At 37.1% G+C, this 19,554-nt stretch overlaps 1 protein-coding gene across 1 annotated transcript in view; it reads right to left on the bottom strand.

Annotated features, from left to right (window-relative positions):
- gnai1 (guanine nucleotide binding protein (G protein), alpha inhibiting activity polypeptide 1) overlaps window positions 1-17,715 on the bottom strand; it is a 25,638-nt gene extending 7,923 nt beyond the window's left edge. Inside the window, exons 1-4 of the mRNA XM_016515511.1 lie at window positions 17,278-17,715; window positions 4,795-4,837; window positions 4,564-4,705; window positions 4,157-4,314 (exon numbers count right to left, since the gene is read on the bottom strand). Of these exons, the coding sequence (XP_016370997.1) occupies window positions 4,157-4,314; window positions 4,564-4,705; window positions 4,795-4,837; window positions 17,278-17,395 (461 nt within the window). The 5' untranslated portion in view covers window positions 17,396-17,715. The remainder of the gene's footprint in view (window positions 1-4,156; window positions 4,315-4,563; window positions 4,706-4,794; window positions 4,838-17,277) is intronic.
- Between the last annotated feature and the right edge of the window lie 1,839 nt (window positions 17,716-19,554).

The raw sequence follows: 19,554 nt of genomic DNA, 5'->3' as shown, positions 1-19,554 counted from the left end.
TTATAATTAGTATTTATGTCCCCACTGGATGCAACAAATGCCTCGTTTATAATGGGTTTTAATGTTTTTGTCTCGTCGCTCCGGAACACGGCATCACAGTATGGTAGGGGCGTAACATTTCCGTCACACGCTTGAGGTATTCGGCCAATCACAACGCACTGGATAGCTGGCCAATCAGAGCACACCTCGCTTTTCAGACCGATGAGCTTTGTAAAAATCGACGCATTTCAGAAAGGCGGGACATAGAGGAGAAACAATGTACAGTATGTGGAAAATTGTGTTTTGTTTTTTTACCTTAAACCACATAAACGCATTTCATTACACCAAATACACAAAATAATGTTCTTTTTTAGCAACATCACATGACCCCTTTAAATAACATTTTCTTGATATATGTTTTTGCCTTTGATTCATCAAGTTAGACATGATACTATAATAATAAACTCAATATTCATAATCCTTTTTTATTTTTATATTTTATTTTTATTTGGGGTTGAATTATTCCAATAATAATTATAAGAATAAATATTCATAATCCATATTATTTTATGCAATCTATTGGTTATTTAGTTATTGTATTATATTAATAAAAAGAACCTCCTAATAAAACTACTGGCTACAGATGCCTGACATGCTGGATCAAGCCTTCTTGCAATCCTGCACAAGACAAGTGGTTGGAACATGGATTGATGGAAAAATAAATAATAAAAAATTGGTTCTGCTTATTAGTATCAGTCACACAAAACAATGTGGAGCTGACAATGTTTTTAGAACCGATGCTTATGAAGTTCTATCCAGTTCTTCCTTGGAAGGCATCTGCCTAAAAGTGTACTCATTCTAGGCGATATGAACCGTGCCTGAGCATGTTTAGCTTGTTTGACCCTGAAAAGTCTAGTTTGCTCGACTAGTGTGATCACTCCATACCGTACTGGTTCAGTTGGCGCAGAATGCATATAATGTGAGCACTAACCACAGAATTCGAGACACATCACACAGTCTTTCTACATGACACAAGTGATAGATTAGTTAAGAAACATATTACACATGTGAAAGAACCGGGTGTTACCGCACCCCAAACCACTCAAAATAATAAGCCACAAAGTTAGCATTATGATGTACTCCATTGTGCTGAGCACTGTTTTCTTCCTGTTTTTTTTTGCACTCACATCGTAATGACATAAGCGTGCTCAGGCCTGTTAAAGTGCAATGTGAGTGCAGGTCAGCAGGCCATTGAGGGGGGGTGCAATCGTGCCTGAGCAGGGCAACTGTGCATAGTGTACCTCTAATAGACAGTAGAAGGTAAGACAGCTCATTAGGTTTTGGAACTGAATTAGAGAAACTCAAACACACAGTTGTACGAAAACAGCAGTGCCATAACTGTTTGATTAAGGGAAACATGAATTTCTAAGTACACTTCGTAACCGTTATCTCTAATTGCTATCTTTAACTCCTTTATCTTTAGCACCGGTTTGATATAACATGAAACTTTAACATGCACCCACACATATTTATTCAACTGTAGCATGTGACACACTTTCTTCTGTGTATTTTTCTCATGTGAAAATCAACATTGTATACATGTGGCTAGTGTCGGACAGGCAGGTTTTCCGAGTCGAGGGTAATGGCATGTTCTAGTAAGCAGAGTAAGCAGGCAGCTACAGTGGGGCAAATACTGACAAACTCGTTCAAGGCTCAAACAGTGAGAGTCTGGATAGGGTAAGACAGGAGATCTCAGTGTATCGGATAAAGCTGTTTGAACTTGCTGTTTTGGCAGTGGCTGATGTTCAGTGAACAAGAAAAACAGAAGGGGAGGGAACTAGAAAACAGAAGGGGGAATGAACGGTTGAGCACCCAAAAAGGTGAACAGGCTGAGAGAGATAGGAAGGGAGGATGGTATGTGAGGTAGACAGATAAAGAAATATAAATAAAGAATGGGTGTAGAGGACAAAAACAAAAAGCTATGAGGCGATTCATGTTCGTCTCAACTAGGTGAAATGTGAAACAGCCCCGCAGAGAGCAAAAAACTGTCTGACGTGATAAAAATCACAGCCAGTGAGGACTTACAGTCATGAAATGTTACAAATTTGATGTTTAATATGTATCTGTGTTGAATGGAATTTTGGACCAATGAAAATTCAATGTGGGCTGAGCAATTAGAATAGAATGAAACGATGTCTGCCCACTTTTTTAACTGCCTTGGTTCCAGTAGTATTTTTTCCATTGGGATATTAAAAAAGTCTTTGTTAAAGACTTGTAGGCCATGAACCAACCCAACCAGCCACGAGGTGAATCATAACATCAGAAAAAGAAAAAAAAAATCAGAAAAAAAGGTACAAGACTCGGTACTTAAAGGGATAGTTCACCCAAAAATGAAAATTCTGTCATTAATTACTCACCCTCATGTCGTTTCAAACCCATAAGACCTTCGTTCATCTTCAGAACACAAATTAAGATATTTTTGATGGAATCTGAGAGCTGTCTGACCCTGCATAGACAGCAATACAACTGAAATGTTCCCAAGTCCAGAAACGTAGCAAGGAGATCTGTAAAATAATCCATGTGACATCAGGGGTTCATCCGCAATTATACGAAGCTACGAGAATAATTTTTGTGCGCAAAAGAAAAAAAAAGAACGACTTTATTCAACAATTCGTCTCCTCCGCATCACCCTGTAGCGCCATTTTGGAGAGTATCAGCTGGATGTAAACAACGTATGCTGTTCTGTGTCAGCTGCGTCACGCCGGATTTGTTTTCTACGTTGTTGTGATTTGATCTGAACGGAAACAACGTATCCGTGTGGCGCAGCTGACACAGAACAGCATATGCTGTTTATGTCCAGCGGATATTCTCCAAAATAGCACCAGGGTGATATAGAGGAGACGAATTGTTGAATAAAGTCTTCTTTTTTTTTTTCTTTTGCGCACAAAACGTATTCTCGTAGCTTCGTATAATTGCGGATGAACCACTGATATCACATGGATTATTTTACCGATCTCCTTGCTACGTTTCTGGACTTGGGAACATTTTAGTTGCGTTGCTGTCTATGCAGGGTCAGACAGCTCTCAGATTCAATCAAAAATATCTTAATTTGTGTTCTGAAGATGAACGAAGGTCTTATGGGTTTGAAACGACATGAGGGTGAGTAATTAATGACAGAATTTTCATTTTTGGGTGAACTAACCCTTTAACGGCTTCAATCTGGGAATGAGCTACAGTCCCATTGTGAAAGATATAATCGAATTAAAACATAAAATAGAAAACCGTTCATTTAAAGTTATTGATTTTATATAAACACTATATATATATATATATAGAAACACTATATATTTTATGTTTGTTGCACAGTAAGCATATAGATGCAAATATTTAAGCCGTTTGAGAGTGTAAGGAGACTGACTCATGGGAGTGGGCGGGTGTCATGGGTAATGTTTTTTTTATTTTTTTTATTTTTGTATAACCAGGAATTCCACTATTAAACATGATTATTACAAAATAAAACAGTTCAAATAATGTAGGCTGATGGAAGCATATTAACAACCTCAAAAATCACATTAGGTCTCAAATTAATGGTTTATAAGTTAAGGTAAAAAAATCAATTCCCCAATGGAGAAAATTAATAGGATTTTTACTTTTGGAACCTGATTGCTGCACTCAGTAGAAACCAAACGACTGACAAAATATGTCTGCCTTAATGTCACACTGGACAAAAATCGCTGAGATGCCCCAGAGGAAATCTCCAACAAGGAGGTTTCTCAATTATTTCATTTAAGTTTCACTCTCGTAGAAGACGTAAAAACGGATACAAATGAGACAACTGTTAGTTACTGTCACAGTTAAATAATGCATAAAATGTGGAATTGAGATCTCCAACTTCTGATTATAGGCTTTGGTGTGTGGGCAAAGCTGAGTACAGTTTGATACATCTGAAACTCTAGAAGAGACACAGATGATCATAGATGCTAAAGTTTCAATTTGCTCTCCAACTGAAATATTAAAGAGATCTCTGATTTGATTTTTCTTTTTCCTGTGGGGTGATTCATCACCTAATACTTTATTGCTTCACACTTGGTTAGAATGTGGTGTAAGGTCTGGCAGAGGACATATATGCGAGAAGCACAAGAAAACAGAATGGGGGCTTAAAGACAAAGATACCCACTATGCTGCTGAATCGTTGAGCTGGTACTCTCTGGATCGACTGAAACAGGCCTGCACTCCTCCGTCCTTCCACAAACGCTTTATCACTCCAGCCAGCTCTGCTGTCATGAAACCCTCCTCAGCGCTGCCCGCCAACACAAACAACTGCCTCGCATCATCCTGAGACACAGGGAGTACAGCAGATTTCAAGTATCTCAGTCATTGCACGTTTGAATTGAATTTTTCACCAATTGCAAGTTCTGGATTTAACATTCACTATCAAAGGCGATGCATTTAATTGAACTTCCAGCCGCCATATTGAACGGTACAATTTCGCCCATTCATTCACATTCTTGTAGTGTCTGTGAATCTACGCAAGTGGGCTGTAGGCAACATGAAGTGCACCAGGCCACCAATCCTGTGACTCACCGCTCGTGCTGCGTCTCCGAAATCGATCTTGAGTCGCCCCATGGCACGAATGATGGCGATGATAGACTGAATAGTGTTGCTGTAGACAACAGCTTTGTACTGTTTGCACTCCTCCTCTGAGTAGCCTGCCTCATGGATGATTCTATGTAGAGAGATATGCGTAACCAATAAATGATATTTAGCATAAAACTGAAGTGTAGTTAGAGTAGAAAATGAAAACAAGTCGCTTACTTCATTTGTTTGACTATTGTACTCTTCCCAGACTCCCCAGCACCTGTTAAAGAGCAGTTGCATAAGAGTTAGCTTATATGTCTACAAACAATACAAGTAGTGCAAGTGTCTAGACCTAGTGAATTTCAAGAACAACAGTGGTTTAATGTAACTCGTATGAGCCCCACAAGACAGAAAATTAAAATAAAAATAAAAAAAGATTCAAAAGCCTCTGACAGTTTCATTTTGGCTCTTTGTTTCTGAGGGGCCCCGCGTGAATTTTTAAAACCCTGTAGAGCAATGTAGACAAGATCCAGAAAATACAAGATCTAAGACACTGAACATTGTTGTACATAGTTGTTCTAACACTTTCATTATTTCATTATTGCCTATGAATATTTCATTAACTTCTCAGAGTGGTGCTTGAAGGAATAGTTCATCCAAAAATAACAATTCTCTCACATTTACTCCCTCATGTCATTCCAAGCGCGAACGGCTTTCTATCTTCAGTGAAGTAGTTTCAAAGAATGTTTATGGAGTCGGGACAGTCGCAGTCCCCATCCTCTTTCATTGTATGGAAAAGAGCAGCGTGAACATTGTGCTAAACATCTCCTTTTGTGTTTCATAGAAGAAAGAAGGCCATACGGCTTGACATGAGGGTGAACAAATAAAATGCTGAGTAGATCAAATCATCAGACCACACCTGCTGGTCCAGTCCCGTGTTTGTTTACAAATGTGCACTGCTGGTAAACTCCGTCAGCTCATACTGCTGCATTGATTGGTTCAATAATGGCTCCACTTATAAAATCCAATTTAACCTGCTTATCTACTGGGATATCTTTCCCTAACACTGAGACAGGAAACTCCACTGCTATGTGTATGCTGTCTTGATCTGAACAGAAAAGCCCTACAGAATTAAATGTACTTGTCAAACAGATTTTGTGTTCTTTAACTCTTAAAAATAAAGGTTCCAAAAGGGTGTTTTTGCATTGATGTCACAGAAGAATAACCATTTTGTGTTTCTCAAACTTTTGAGTGAACATTTCTTAAAAGAACCATATTTTTTTTTAATGGTGAAGAACATTTAGAGTAAAGTTTCTATGGATGTTCAAGGTTCTTCATGGACCCATAGATGCCAATAAAGAACCTTTATTTTTAAGAATGTTTTTCTGTAAATATAAAAAATTTCAATTGCATTTTCAGGCGGGGCAATCTGTTTGTTCAATCAATGGTAGACGGGAAATGGGTTCTTCGGTATAAAAAATAGATATTTTAGCTTTAAAAATTTACTTTTAATGGTTGGTCTACTCTTTTAAGCAGATGAAATTCGCTACACCACATTCCATATTCTTGCTTGTATTATGCAAACGTTACCCAGTTTAAATGCTCTAGGTGCTTTCAATAGAGCTTAACTTGTATTGGTTATTATGAACATTTCAATAATATACATATGCACTAAGAGCGCTCAATCATGTGTATTTAAGGGTGCACAGGTCTTTGCCAAAGGCTTAGTGCCTGATCAAAGACCAGCATCTGATAAGCTTATTATGGGTTACAATAGAATCCATATATAGGTGGATGGTGACCGATCAACTTCTAAAGGCTCAAGAGTGTGGAAAAATGGTTCGGCCATATAGAATCAAATAATAGACCATCACTTTGTGGAAGGTAATTGATCTACTACAACACAATACACAAAGATACATTAAATGAATTTACATAATGCAGAATACAGGTTTTAAAATATTTTACCAACACTGCTTTGTTGCTTATTTTTCTAAAAAAAATAATAATCAATATACACATATACTGTATGCCTGATGAAGGTCATGGGACCAAAAATCAAATTTTTTATACGTTTACACGTACTGATAGTGTGCGGGATTCATTCATTTTTATTTGGACGTTTGACTTGTTTTTAGGTCATTTGTACTACACACTTATCAATCACCTGCAGGTGTGCGAGGATAATTGTTGATTGATTGCTAAAAAATAAAAGTGTATGCCGAACTACTCAATAACATTTTATTTTCAAGAATGTTATTCTTTTAATCAGACACTTTTCTTCATTATATCTGATTTTTAGACACATACACACACACACACACACACACACACAAATCTAAATTAATTTTAATTTGGAAATTAAAAACATGTCCATCATAGAAAGTGTTATTGTATTACTATTATTTATAGTATAGCATTTACATTTTTACTTTTCGTTTCATAGTTTTCACTTAAAAGTTTGTAAAATAAATTTTAATAATTGTATTATGTACTTGTCATTTTATTTTTTTATATTTAATATTTTTATATATTTATATATTTTTATTTTTATTTATTTTTTGATTTTTAAATATTTCTATATAGTTTTGATTAATTTACATTTCAGTTTTAGTTTTAGTACATCAACTTAAAATGATGTCAGTACAGCCAAGAAAACATTTTATATTTTATTTTAGTTCAGCTTTATTGCAATTACTGAAAATTATTTTTAATAGTTTTAGTTTTAATTAACTTTAACAGCACTGATAGAAGAGGTGTTTTCAATTCTTTGAATATGAATTACAATTTGAATGTATTTTTGAATAGATAGGAAAAAATGAGGGTTAAAACACCCCCATGTGTGTTTTGCTCCCTGTTATCAGTGTGTAAAATGAGCTCCTGCCATGGAAAACAATACAGATGTTTAATTTCTATCCAACTGTTTTTAAAAGCTAAAACATTATTACACCTGTAACGGAAGAATTCCGACAGGCTGTGGCGGAATATTAAACGACTGAATCGGAAAATAGAGGTGTATGTTTTTATAACAAGAAACTGTGTTATGAGCAGTGCTGGAAACAGCCCTCCAGGGCTAGAGCAACCTGGGAGAGCTCTTAATAAAGCAACGGACAAACCCAGAGAGACGTGCCACTAGAGGAACAAGGTGCGAGCCAGTTTCTATTCGTGAAAATGAACTGTGAAGGAGCTGTGAGCCGTGGCACAATTACACTCATCTAGCTTTTGTCCACTTGACACATGTGATCGCGCACACAAATGCATGCATCTGTACACGCGCATACTCGAGTACGGACTCTCGTCACACTGCCCTGTTTCTGAGGACATGCTGCCAAAGAGGGCTCAGATACCTGATGGGCACGTGCCAGCGAAAAAGCAGCTCTGCAGTGTATCGCTCATATGCATGCATTTCCAGTAATGCATGATAATCCCTATTTGTCATAGTAACTTGCTCTTGGCTTCCTGCTGATTGTGCGCATAAAGCGTGTGCCATTTTATTGTGGCAGATAAACCTCTTCTCTCTGATCGCCGTTTCTGGTGGCCCATGTCATATGGTCAAGGGTCTGGATGTAAATATGCAGTGTAAATTGTTAGAACTGTAATGATTTGTTGACATAAAACCATCTGGTATGAATAAAAAAAAAAGGGTGTACTTTTAAGACAGCCATAAATTAGTAATTTACTAAAGATTTTACCTGTGCGCAAGATTCCAAATGGGAGGAAGCATCAGAAAAGCTTCACTTGGTCTGTCATTTAGCTGCATGGTACTAAAAAATGACTACAGTAGCAAAATAAGATCATTTACGAGAAAAGGTCAACATTAGCAAATATCAGCCGATTAATCTGCCTGGCTCATAATTCATTGCATCTTTTGTGGACTGAACGAACCATGCAGTTCCTCACAAGAGAACACACATCATGGACACACTTGAACACCTTGTACAGCTTACAAATTAGGTAAAGGTTTTGGGACACCGTGAGCAGACCTGCTGATACGACTGCTGGAGCGTGATAAACAAATGTCAACAAATGCTGGAATTGCTTTGGATGAAACCGTTTCCTTCTATGGTGTATCTCACAAATAAATTTTTAGGTTATATTTTCACCCTAAAATTAAAAGACAAAATAATAAATGATTTTGCATTAAAAAGCAATTTTGCTCAATTAGATCCCATTCTGCAGTGCAAATATCTTAATAAATAAAAATTAATACATTTATATTGCCTTGGAAACTATCTGTATTGTGAAAAGCATTCAAATACCATTGATTTTATTCACAGCATAGGCTAGTAATTATATGTCTGATTCTATAATAGACAATAGGGGTGCAACGGTTCTCCACACGGTTCGGCATACACTAGGACCGCGGTTCAAACTCATTTAAGCCTGGCCAGTTTAAATATTAAAGAGCCAGAAGACGTGAACTCGCGCTCGCAGTGAGAAGATCTGTGTGGTCGCTCATCCAAAGCGCGTGAACTCAGAACGCGCGCAAATATTAAGCGCTCTGTGAAGTATTGTGTTTGAATGGACAAATTCACACAAAAATGATGTCAAAATACCCGTCTTGGTGAATATCCTAGCAGGCATAGTCGGCTGAACGTACAGTATCAGTGCATTCTCTTAAAGTGACAGCACTTTCTTAATGTTAATCAAAAAAACTGAAAAGCACTGTTTATTTTATTTGTATCTTTTTTCGCTGTTTATTTATTTGTGCTGTTGCTTGTAGTTAGATTATTTGTTCTTATTTTCTTTATTTTATTTTGACAATATCGTTTTTTCCCTAAACATAGCACATACCGAACCGTACCGAAATCGTGACTCTAAAACCGTGATGCAAACCGAACCGTAAGTTGAACCGTTGCACCCCTAATAGACAAATTAGCAGACTTGCAAATACCACTTAGACTTTTTAAAGGGGTCATATGATGCTTTTTTAAAGATCATTATTTTGTGTATTTGGTGTAACAGAATATGTTGACATGCTTTAATGTTCAAAAAACACATTATTTTTCAAATACTGTACATTATTGTAGGTCCTCTATGCCCCGCCTCTCTCAAACGCTTCGTTTTCTACAAAGTCCCTCCTTCCGACAAGCGCAGTCTGCTCTGATTGGCCAGCTGACCCAGTGCATTGTGATTGGCCGAACACCGCAAGCACTCGTCGGAAATGTAACGCCCCTTACCATAATCGTGAGCTTCATCTTTCAAAATAAATGTAAAGACAGAGCCCGAAAGGGGAACAGAGTCGCGTGACAGACACAGTGATGAAGCTGGTATGTGTTTGCAGTACACAAGCCACGGACAGCTGACTCCACTGTGATGTGACCCCCTCTCTCACGCGCGAGCGCTCTCTCTCTCTTTCTCACACACACGATGCGCAAAACTCCGCATTTGAACGGTCAATAGCAAATACTTAAACTAATAACTAAACAGTAGCTGATTCAGAAGCGCCTGATTGTCATAGCAAAGTCCGCATTACCTCCTCTCCTAGGTTCACGAAACGGTCGTCCATAAAATGCATTGCTGTTCTGTTGTAAGTAATCTTAAAGATTCCTAAATGCATCTACTTTCGGAAGGCCAAATGAAGTGCTTTTGCTTTCGCCTAGAAACACACAGCGTCTCCTTGACATGGCTGCTTCAACACTAACTGCGGTTACTGACACCATGCCTTCTTTCTTTGCGTGCACATTTGCGGCGGGATTATGCAAATATTTCCACATAGTGGGGTAGATATGTGGGGGCGTGTTAGAATGAGCCGTTTTAGGGGGGCGTGGCAGAGTCTTAACTTTGATAAAGAATATCTCTTTGGTTTTGAGACTTTAGTCTTTGCAACTTCAGGGATCTTATCTATGCACAATCAGCTTGTAACACTCCAAAGAGAAAGGAAAACTTGAAATCGCATCATATGACCCCTTTAAGATTTATTATTTCTGACATTTAAAAAAATGACAATAGTGCATCTATTTCCTACATTTGGAGGCAAATCTCATGATCACTTTTATTTGAGCCTGACATGCTTTGCTTTACAGATACAAATTTTTTTTTTTTTAAATTGTGATTTGCCAATGTATAAAATAATGTAACAATTCATTTTATACATTGACAAATTACCAACTATATATTTTTTGCTTTGACATAACATTGCGCCATATACTGTAGAAAATTCATGTTAGCTTCACTTTAGCACCTCTCTTGTTTCTATGAATGTATAGCCTACTATTACAAATAAAATATGTGCAGATAATGATTTAGGTCCTATGTGATTATGTAAGAGATAAATCACGAGTATTTTTCCTTTGATTATTCTATTAAACAAACATTTTATGAATAGCATAATCTTAATAATTGATAGCAGTGGGCCTCAAGTTTGTCACGCTTCACAATTGCCATATTCTACTCTGTCATCATTTAGTCACCTTCATGTTTTTCCAAACCTGTATGAATTTCTTCTGTTGAACACAAAAGAAGATAATTTGAAGAATGTTGGTAACCAAACAGTTGCTGGTAGCCATTGACTTAGAGATAGATTTGTTTTTCCATACAGGTTTGGAACAACATGAGGGTGAGTAAATGATGAAAGAATTTTAATTTTTGGGTGAGCTATCTCTTAATGATTTGAGGGGGAACCCCTGACACCATGACTACTTCTTTCTGGACCTCCGAGGATACCTCTCTCCCCATTTTTGTACAGTTAGCAATTGATAACAGACTTGCATCACTGCCCTATCTGTGAAACACAACTCCAGAGTGTCTCAACACACTGACACCACGTGACAACTCTAATGCAATGCTTTGCCGCACTGCCCGGTCTTATTAGATTACAGCAAACACACGCTCCGTATTACATTACACACTTCAAGCCCTGCTAATGATCCTCATACGCAGATACATTTTCACTTCTTGTTTTTGCAGGTGAGATCTGTTAGCATTTCAAGTCAGAATATTAACTGGAAATTTCATAAAGATGACCTGTGTAATTTCTGTGCCACTAAACAGAATTGCATAAATGAAGAAAACTTTTTTTTTTACATTTTGGGTCAGCTGATGGAACTGTCACTTGCACTTTTGGGTCAGCACTATATCTTAAAATTGAGTATGTATATATGCATCTTTAACTGTTGCAAACTTTTTTTTGTCACAATTTTTCGGTTTGCAAAAAATTTTTACATGGAGTGTTTATAAATATATGATCTTGAATTGTCTTTTAAATGTAAATTTATAACAACTGTATAGATTCAGTTATGTTTTTTTGTAAAAAAAAAAAAATTTACATTTGATAATATGTGAAAACTGCATAATTTTAAAATACTTAATGTAAAAAATTATACATTTCAAATTTGTAAATGTAAACATAGAATCATACATTTTATATAAAATTCATAATTTAGCATTTGTGAAAACATTGGCAGGCCAAGTGAACAAAATTCTGACCAGCACCTCGTCTACCATTCGTCGAAAAACAGTCAGCCCCGCCCCAAACTCACGGCATTGGTTGAATCATAAGTTGACTGCTTAAACAAACAGAGCAATATTTTGAAAGCACCACAGAGTCAACCTACAAACAGCTTATTTGTGAGGAAAAAATATTTTAAAATGGAAAAAAAAAAAAAATTCACACACTTCTCCTTTAAATCCCAAAGCACACTCTACAGTAGCTACTCTATTACTTTCAGTAACTGCTCTATAGGGCCTTTCGCACCGCGGGAACCTTTTCATAGTACCAGAACTAATTGTGGAACTACCCACTTTTTGGCCGGAACTGGGTGCGATTTTAGTACCGGACTGCCTTTTTCGAGAACCAAATTAGCTCCTACTCCGGAGCAGGGTCTAACCAGCACAACTGGTTCTAATCGTGACGTAAGTAGACATTGATTGGTCAAACGCGTATGAAAACGCCCTCACCCGCCATTATTTAAAACGCCGTGTAAACACTGTAAACTTTGTGTCAACTTATTTCGCAAGTATGGAGAACAGCGATAGATGGACGGACGCTGAAGTGCAGGCACTTGTAGCAAATGTAGCACTGCCAGTTGTCGTTGGAGATTCTTAGTCCTCCTTTCCGTTCTTTCAATCGCTTTACGTATACGTCGACTTTCCATGTCCATTATTGTGAAACCCGCGAGACACAACAAAAACACAGCTCCGATCACAGCGTCCTCCATCCTCCTGTTGTTAATGTTGTTGTTCTTTGTTTCTGTTGTTGAACGCCGCGCACGAATGACGACGCTGTCGACCGGCTTACGTCACTTCTTAGTACACACTCTCGGTGCGAATGCAACCCTTTAAATAGTACTGGGAAATAGTTTGCGCAAAATCGTCCCAGTACTTTAGTACTGTACATTTAGTTCTGGAACTAAAGCGGTGCGAAAGGCCCTAATGTAAACATTTGACCTGGCAGTGACGTAGATGAGCAGACACCTGTAATTGGAGAGACTCCTTCAGAAGGAAAGAGAACAGGAATAGAGAGGACACATTATTTTAATTATGTCTCACCACAGAGGCCTGTAGCCCAGAGGGACTTATCAATGTACCCATCCAGGGGAACGACAGCGGGAAACACAGAGCCACGCAGATGCATGCATGCGCATTTCTGAAACAGAGTTTATTAGATGACCCAAGATGAACAGTTTGTTCTTTTGGAGCCCAATAAAATCACGACGCACACTCTTAATTTGAGCACGGAAACACCTAATGGGGATTAACAATCTCATTCATTATTCCCAAAGCATCATCTATTGAATTCACACATCTCACAAAACACACTGACTCATCAAACAGCTGGCGCTCACAGGAGTTCTTTGGCTTTTTAATTTATAAACTTGTTAATTCTCTTTTGCAGGGTTTGGATTAACCTTAAAGTCAAACTGTGGTGGCATTCTGAGTTAAACTGGATTTTCAAAGAGAGAAAAAAAAAAGGATGGGACTTGATTAGGTCAGGAATTGACTTAAAAGTGATTTTACTAAGACTGCATTAGCTTAGAATGCCTGAATAGGAAGTAAATCAATTAAAACTTGCAATAATAAATAGTGTATATTTACACACTGACTCCAAAATTATTACAATCAAAATAAAGGAAGCATGTTTTATAATCGACTTATTTTTAATATTCTTTCGATAAGATAAGTATTATCAAGGCCAGCATCACAGATAGGGATGCCAACTAATTAATATAAATTAACAGAATTTTTAAATTCTTTATAAACAGATTATTTTTATATATTATATTTTATGATTAATCACATTTTTTACAAATTTCTAAGAATACAATGAGCAATTAGTCATTTCACCTTTATATTTGAAAGTTTTTATTAGCAATTTTTTAAGTGTCAAACAGTACGCATTACTCCTACAAAGGCCTACAATAGTCCTACAAAATAGGCATAGGCCAAACTGGCGTCAGCCAAATAGGAAATTCTTTTCAGAGTTGGAGAAAGTGAACACAAGATGACATGTCAGCCAGAAAGAAAGATTATCATTCACTGTAATTTTTTGGAGAGAAAAAAAAATTCAGTAGAAATAAATGGTGACTGAGGCTGTCCATCACTGAAATTCTTCAAAATATTTCTTTTTGTGTTTGATGGAAGAAATAAAGTCAACATAGTGCACAAGTGAGAAAAACACTCAAATGTTGTAGTGTTGAAGTGCTTTGTGATGTTAATTTATTGAACTGACCCCTGAACTTTCACTGGAATGTGAACGGTATGCACATCAAAGCCTTTTAAAAACCCTCTAACCGTGACACATCAAAAGGCCGATCTATGCTTTTGCTCACCCACACAAACAGCTACTTTATAACGGATAATAACACCATTCACAAGCTTTGCAAAATGACCAAGTTAAAAAAGTTTTTCCATGATGGATATATTCCGCACTAAATGCTCTTCTCGATTCCTTGTGTTTTTTATAAAAGGAGATATTCAAGGGTATGGTGATGCATCACTGCAGTGCTTGTGTGTGTGTAAGTGATCAAGAGAGAGATGGTCTGAGGTTTACATGGTTTACAGACATTAGTGCTGTTACATTAGGCCCAGTCAGTTTGTTTTCATCCCCGCAGCTCCAAACACCACACACACACACACACCTCCGCTGAGACCAGCTGTCCAGCAATCAGTTGGGTTATCACACACAAGCTTCAGGTTATGATCCGCAAATACACCACACCCCAATCTCTATTGTGCACAAACACTAGCCATTTCCTGCCAAAAGCTGCTAAAACAACATCTAATGAAAATCAACCCAAACACCAACTGGAAAAAAGAGATAGAGTGATACATATCAGCCAAAAAAAATTAATCGGTCAACATTTAACTAATTTGATATTTTCAGCCAAAATCATCAGCCAAAAACTGTACTCACTTGGCTTTGGAAGAGAAATTTTAATTTTGTCTAGACATCCAGAGACAGCCTTGTTAATGGACTAACCTTTTGTTTTTTAAACAGTATAATGTGTTTCTGTTTTCAAATATTTTGAGTAAATTTTGAGAAAATATTGTCTAAATAAACTGATCACCTAACATTAAATCAGATTATATCATTTAACCTACATGTAATTGATAATGTACAGTCAGGCGATCAATATCGCAAAATATTCTATTTGCTTTTTTGTGATAACCACCTGAAAATACATTACCCTGCTCATTACATTTAAATTATTATTAAATATTAATAATAATTTAACTATAATTTAGGTATTTTTTATTATATGAGAAATAATATTTAAAATAGCCTATTTCACCAAAGAATGCAAACACTGACCAATCAAAATCAAGTACAAAGAACAACGTAATAAATCAACAATATAATCACCACTCACCATAGACATGAGAATCAACACTAAAAGAAAATCATATTTGCTCCACCACAAATCTCTGTGCAAATGTGTTATGTATGTATAATGAATTACTTTCATATACATATCTACAAGATTACTGGCCAGAAAAAAACTTCAAAAAAATCTCATATCTGCCCATGAAAAATATAAAACGGCTCTTTTTTTCTAATGGATTAGATTTAAAATATTATTGGATCTTATCGCAGTTGAACCGCTTATTGAAATGCTCTTATTACACCATATCACAGCCAAACATTCGGCAGGTTGAGCGATTGCTTCATAGTGTGAGTGTTCTGGCTGCTAAACTACGTTAGGTGTCAATGCACCCCAGCGTCAGACTCACCGGCTCGCTCGACTACGACCCAGTGCCTGGTACGGTTCTGTTTTAGACAAACACATGAAGTCACCAAACCTTCCATGTGCTGGTTATTTCAGCAAACCAAAGAGGCTCTCCATATTTAATGCTCTGAGAGTGAGAGAGAGAGAAAGAGAGAGAGAGTGTGTGTGTGTGTGTGTGTGTGTGTGTTGGTTCCTTCCTTTCACCAGACTCTATTGGTGCCACTGTTATGGGTAATTTGAACACATTGAGTTTGTGCGTTTGTGTGCGTCTGCATGTTGCCTGGAGACGAGTGACAGCATTTGAGATACCATCTCGGTTGAAGCAATGTGTACTGAGGTCAAGATGACTGCAGACAGTACAGCTTGAACATAAAATTACAGATTAATGCAACAGACACACTGTGAGAAACGCAAATGATGTATCTTTGCCTGGCGTCAGTATGATATCTAGCCATCTTTTACCTTTTCGCGCTCGCTGAGGAATAGAAAACGTATTTTATAGCCCTCAAATACATCATGTATATGGCAGTAATAAATTAAAACAAATGTTTCTTTTAATTAAATTGTTGCTATTATGCTAGCCTGACTGTCAAACAATACAGCTGTTTCATAAAAAAGGCCTTTCAGTAAACATTTTATAGCAGAAAAATAATAAATTGCTCATAACAGTAAACTGTTTATGAATAAATGAGGTCTGGTGTTAGTAGTTATAGATCAGGATTCGGGTTAGATAGTTACTGTTAAACTGGTATAGGTGTGACTGGTTAGTTCCGGGTATGGATTAGGGATTACAGCAGTCCAGAAATCACCCACAAATACACCCCATTTAAACACAAGACTTGCCCTCATCTATCATGAACCAGAGTGCGCCATTAATCTCAAATGTTTATTTAATCTAGCATATGTTTACACGTGCTGACAGAAACACACGTGACATTTCAGAAAACACACAAATGCTCAATTGCGCCAAACATCACGACCAAATCTACCATCATTTCACAACAAGAGCAGAAAGAACCAACAGGTCGCCATTGCCAGACCACTCCTACATATTAAACCGTCATCACCACCACAGCAGCTCATTACCAATGGATCCTTCAAAAAAAAAAAAACGCATTTCCGCCCATTTAAAGCTGTTTCCAGTGCATCCCATAGTGTGTATGGGTTTGTTTAGAGTGCACTGCGACAGTTTTCTATGACAGCTCTGTTACTTTGTGGCCATTTAGCCTATTGGTACGATCAGTAATTCCTTCTGTCCAAATGTTCTGTTATTAATAATTTATTATAATTCTGAACAAAGTGAAATTGACCATCTCGACAGTTATAAAGCATATAAAGCAATATAAAAAAAATATTAAAAAGTAACATCTCCCGAATGCTAACGGGTTGAGTAACAGCCTAACAAGACTAACTTACCATTACTGCACAACCAAACTTTCAGTTACCTTTTAATGGAAACTACAGCGTGATACAGTTTTAGCTTCTGTGTAATGCAGTTATACAAAGAAACGGGACAGTTAAGGCCTCTCATATATGTTTAATTGTTTCTTACCGAGCAGCAGGAGTTTGACCTCTCTGGCCGCTTTCTCTCCGTCATCTCTCAGGTTTCTGTCGATCATTTTACTCCTCTCCACCGCCGCCTTATCCTCCGTGCTTAACGTGCAGCCCATCCTCGCGACGATCCGAACCGTTTCAATCTAACTCACAGTATTCAACATGCACCAGCTCTCTCTCCGGGAAACCACACGCCCTTCTTTAAAAAAGAAAACCAAGAGCCGAGCGCAAAAGGGGGTCTTGAAAATCAGAAGACGGAGGATAAGGTCTGGCTCTTGCCTTGTTTGATCAAGACTGTTCCTTTAGCCGCCGTTATTTCACCGTAAATCCCTTCAAAGGGATGAGAAAGGGTCCGTAGACGCGTAGCGATCCGTTCCCGTTCCCCAGCGCGTCAGTCTTTCACGGGCTCGCGCTGCTTCCTGTGCGCATGCATGCAGGCGCGTTCACGTGTGCGCGAGGCGGGGACGCGCGCTTTGCCTCAGCATCAGCAGTAAAGGAAATAAATGATGGAGGGCGGTGGTGGGGCTGGCATCTCTTGATGCCAATGAAGTGCTGCTTTGCTCTTCCCGTTAGGACGACGGGGCCTGTGTCCAGTTTCAAACAGACTGACGAGATATATGGGAGCTATCTATTCAATTATTTTTGTGGTGTGTATCCTAATCTTACACTCTAAAAAATGCTGGGTTAAATAGGGACAAACCCAGCAATTGGTCTGTTTTGACCCAGCGGTTTGGTTAAATGTTTAACCCAACCTTCTGGGTAGTAACCCAACCGCTGGGTCAAAACAACCCAATTGCTGGGTTTGTCCCTATTTTACCCAGCACTGGGTTGTATTTAACCCAGCATTTTTTTAGAGTGTACCATATAAAAAGGAGTTGTACAACTTAAATATTGTTGGATTCATGTACTTAAGTAAATATCTTGAGTGAACTTAGGTTAAGCTGTCTTAATGGCCTATAAGACTTAAAACCAGCCATAATTGTTAGCTGGCCTACTTGTTTAGATTAAAAGATTAAAGCAAAAGATTTCTTAAATGTAACCAAACAGTTACGTGGTTTTTAAATGATCCAATATATTGTGCTTCATCTTATGTTTTCTCTGAGATGTCATTGAGAGTTATGCTTTTAACCCTATAAAGCCTGTTTATATGAAAATAATGAAATCTTTCATTATTTTAAAAAAAGTAAACGTATAAGAATAACATTTATATTATTATTATTATTTGGAGATTAACACTTACTAGACTGAAGTAACTTAAGCTTACTTGAATATTCATTCATTTTCTAGAAAATTCTAGAAAATGTATGCATCAAATATAAAACCTCACGCTTTTGATGAATGTTTATTGGTACATCTCTTCATAATTTTATTGCATTACATTTCATTTTCCTTTTTGGCTATACAAACTATAATCTGCACTTTGCTCAGTTTGGGCCTCTGAATAAAAATGATTGATGAATGAATGTTTTTATTTTTCTTCTTCTTCTTGAGTGTAAGCTCCATATTCTCCTATATCTGGGCCATAAAAGCCTGATATATCAAATATGATACAAAACATAAAACACATATGCAACCCTTTTCTTTTATTGTATATTTTCTTTTTCTTTTTTAAATTTCAGTGAACTGTTCCATTTCTAAGTATTTGAAAGAGTTAAACTATTAACAGCACATAAACACTCATCAAACACAAAAACAATAGCACAACACAACAAGGGTTACTCGTCAAACTGGCAAGGGTAACAAAGTAAACATGGCAACTAAATCAACAACAACAGTGTAAATAAAAGTGGCAAATGGTCAAACAATGCAGCCATATAGGGCTGCAACTAACGATTATTTTAATAATCGATTAATCTGTCGATTATTTTTTCGATTAATCGATGAATCGGATAAAAAGCAAGAAAAGCATTCATTTCCAACCCTTTATTCAAAAACAGAACTAAAACCTTTAGAAAGTGCACAAACATGTTGCTCCTTGAACATCCCTGAGCTGTTATAATAATAATAATAAAATAAAATAAAAATGGACTTACACAAAAAACATACACATGTATGCTTTACATCTGCCAAATATATAGACTTTTTAAAAAAATAAAGTGCCACCTGAGCTGCCAGAACAATAAATAATTTATAAAAAATAAAGAACAATACAAATCAGAAAATTTAACAGGATTTGTTTGAATGTCAGAACTTGTTCTCTACACTACACTGCAGACGCACACACTCGCAGATGCACACACATAAATACACACACACACACACACACACAACACAC

This window comes from Sinocyclocheilus rhinocerous, unplaced genomic scaffold (genome assembly GCF_001515625.1).
Source record: "Sinocyclocheilus rhinocerous isolate Xijiao unplaced genomic scaffold, SAMN03320098_v1.1 scaffold357, whole genome shotgun sequence".
NCBI lineage: Eukaryota > Metazoa > Chordata > Actinopteri > Cypriniformes > Cyprinidae > Sinocyclocheilus > Sinocyclocheilus rhinocerous.
The sequence above is the reverse complement of the archived record's forward strand: the minus strand, read 5'-3'. Positions and strand labels throughout refer to the sequence as shown.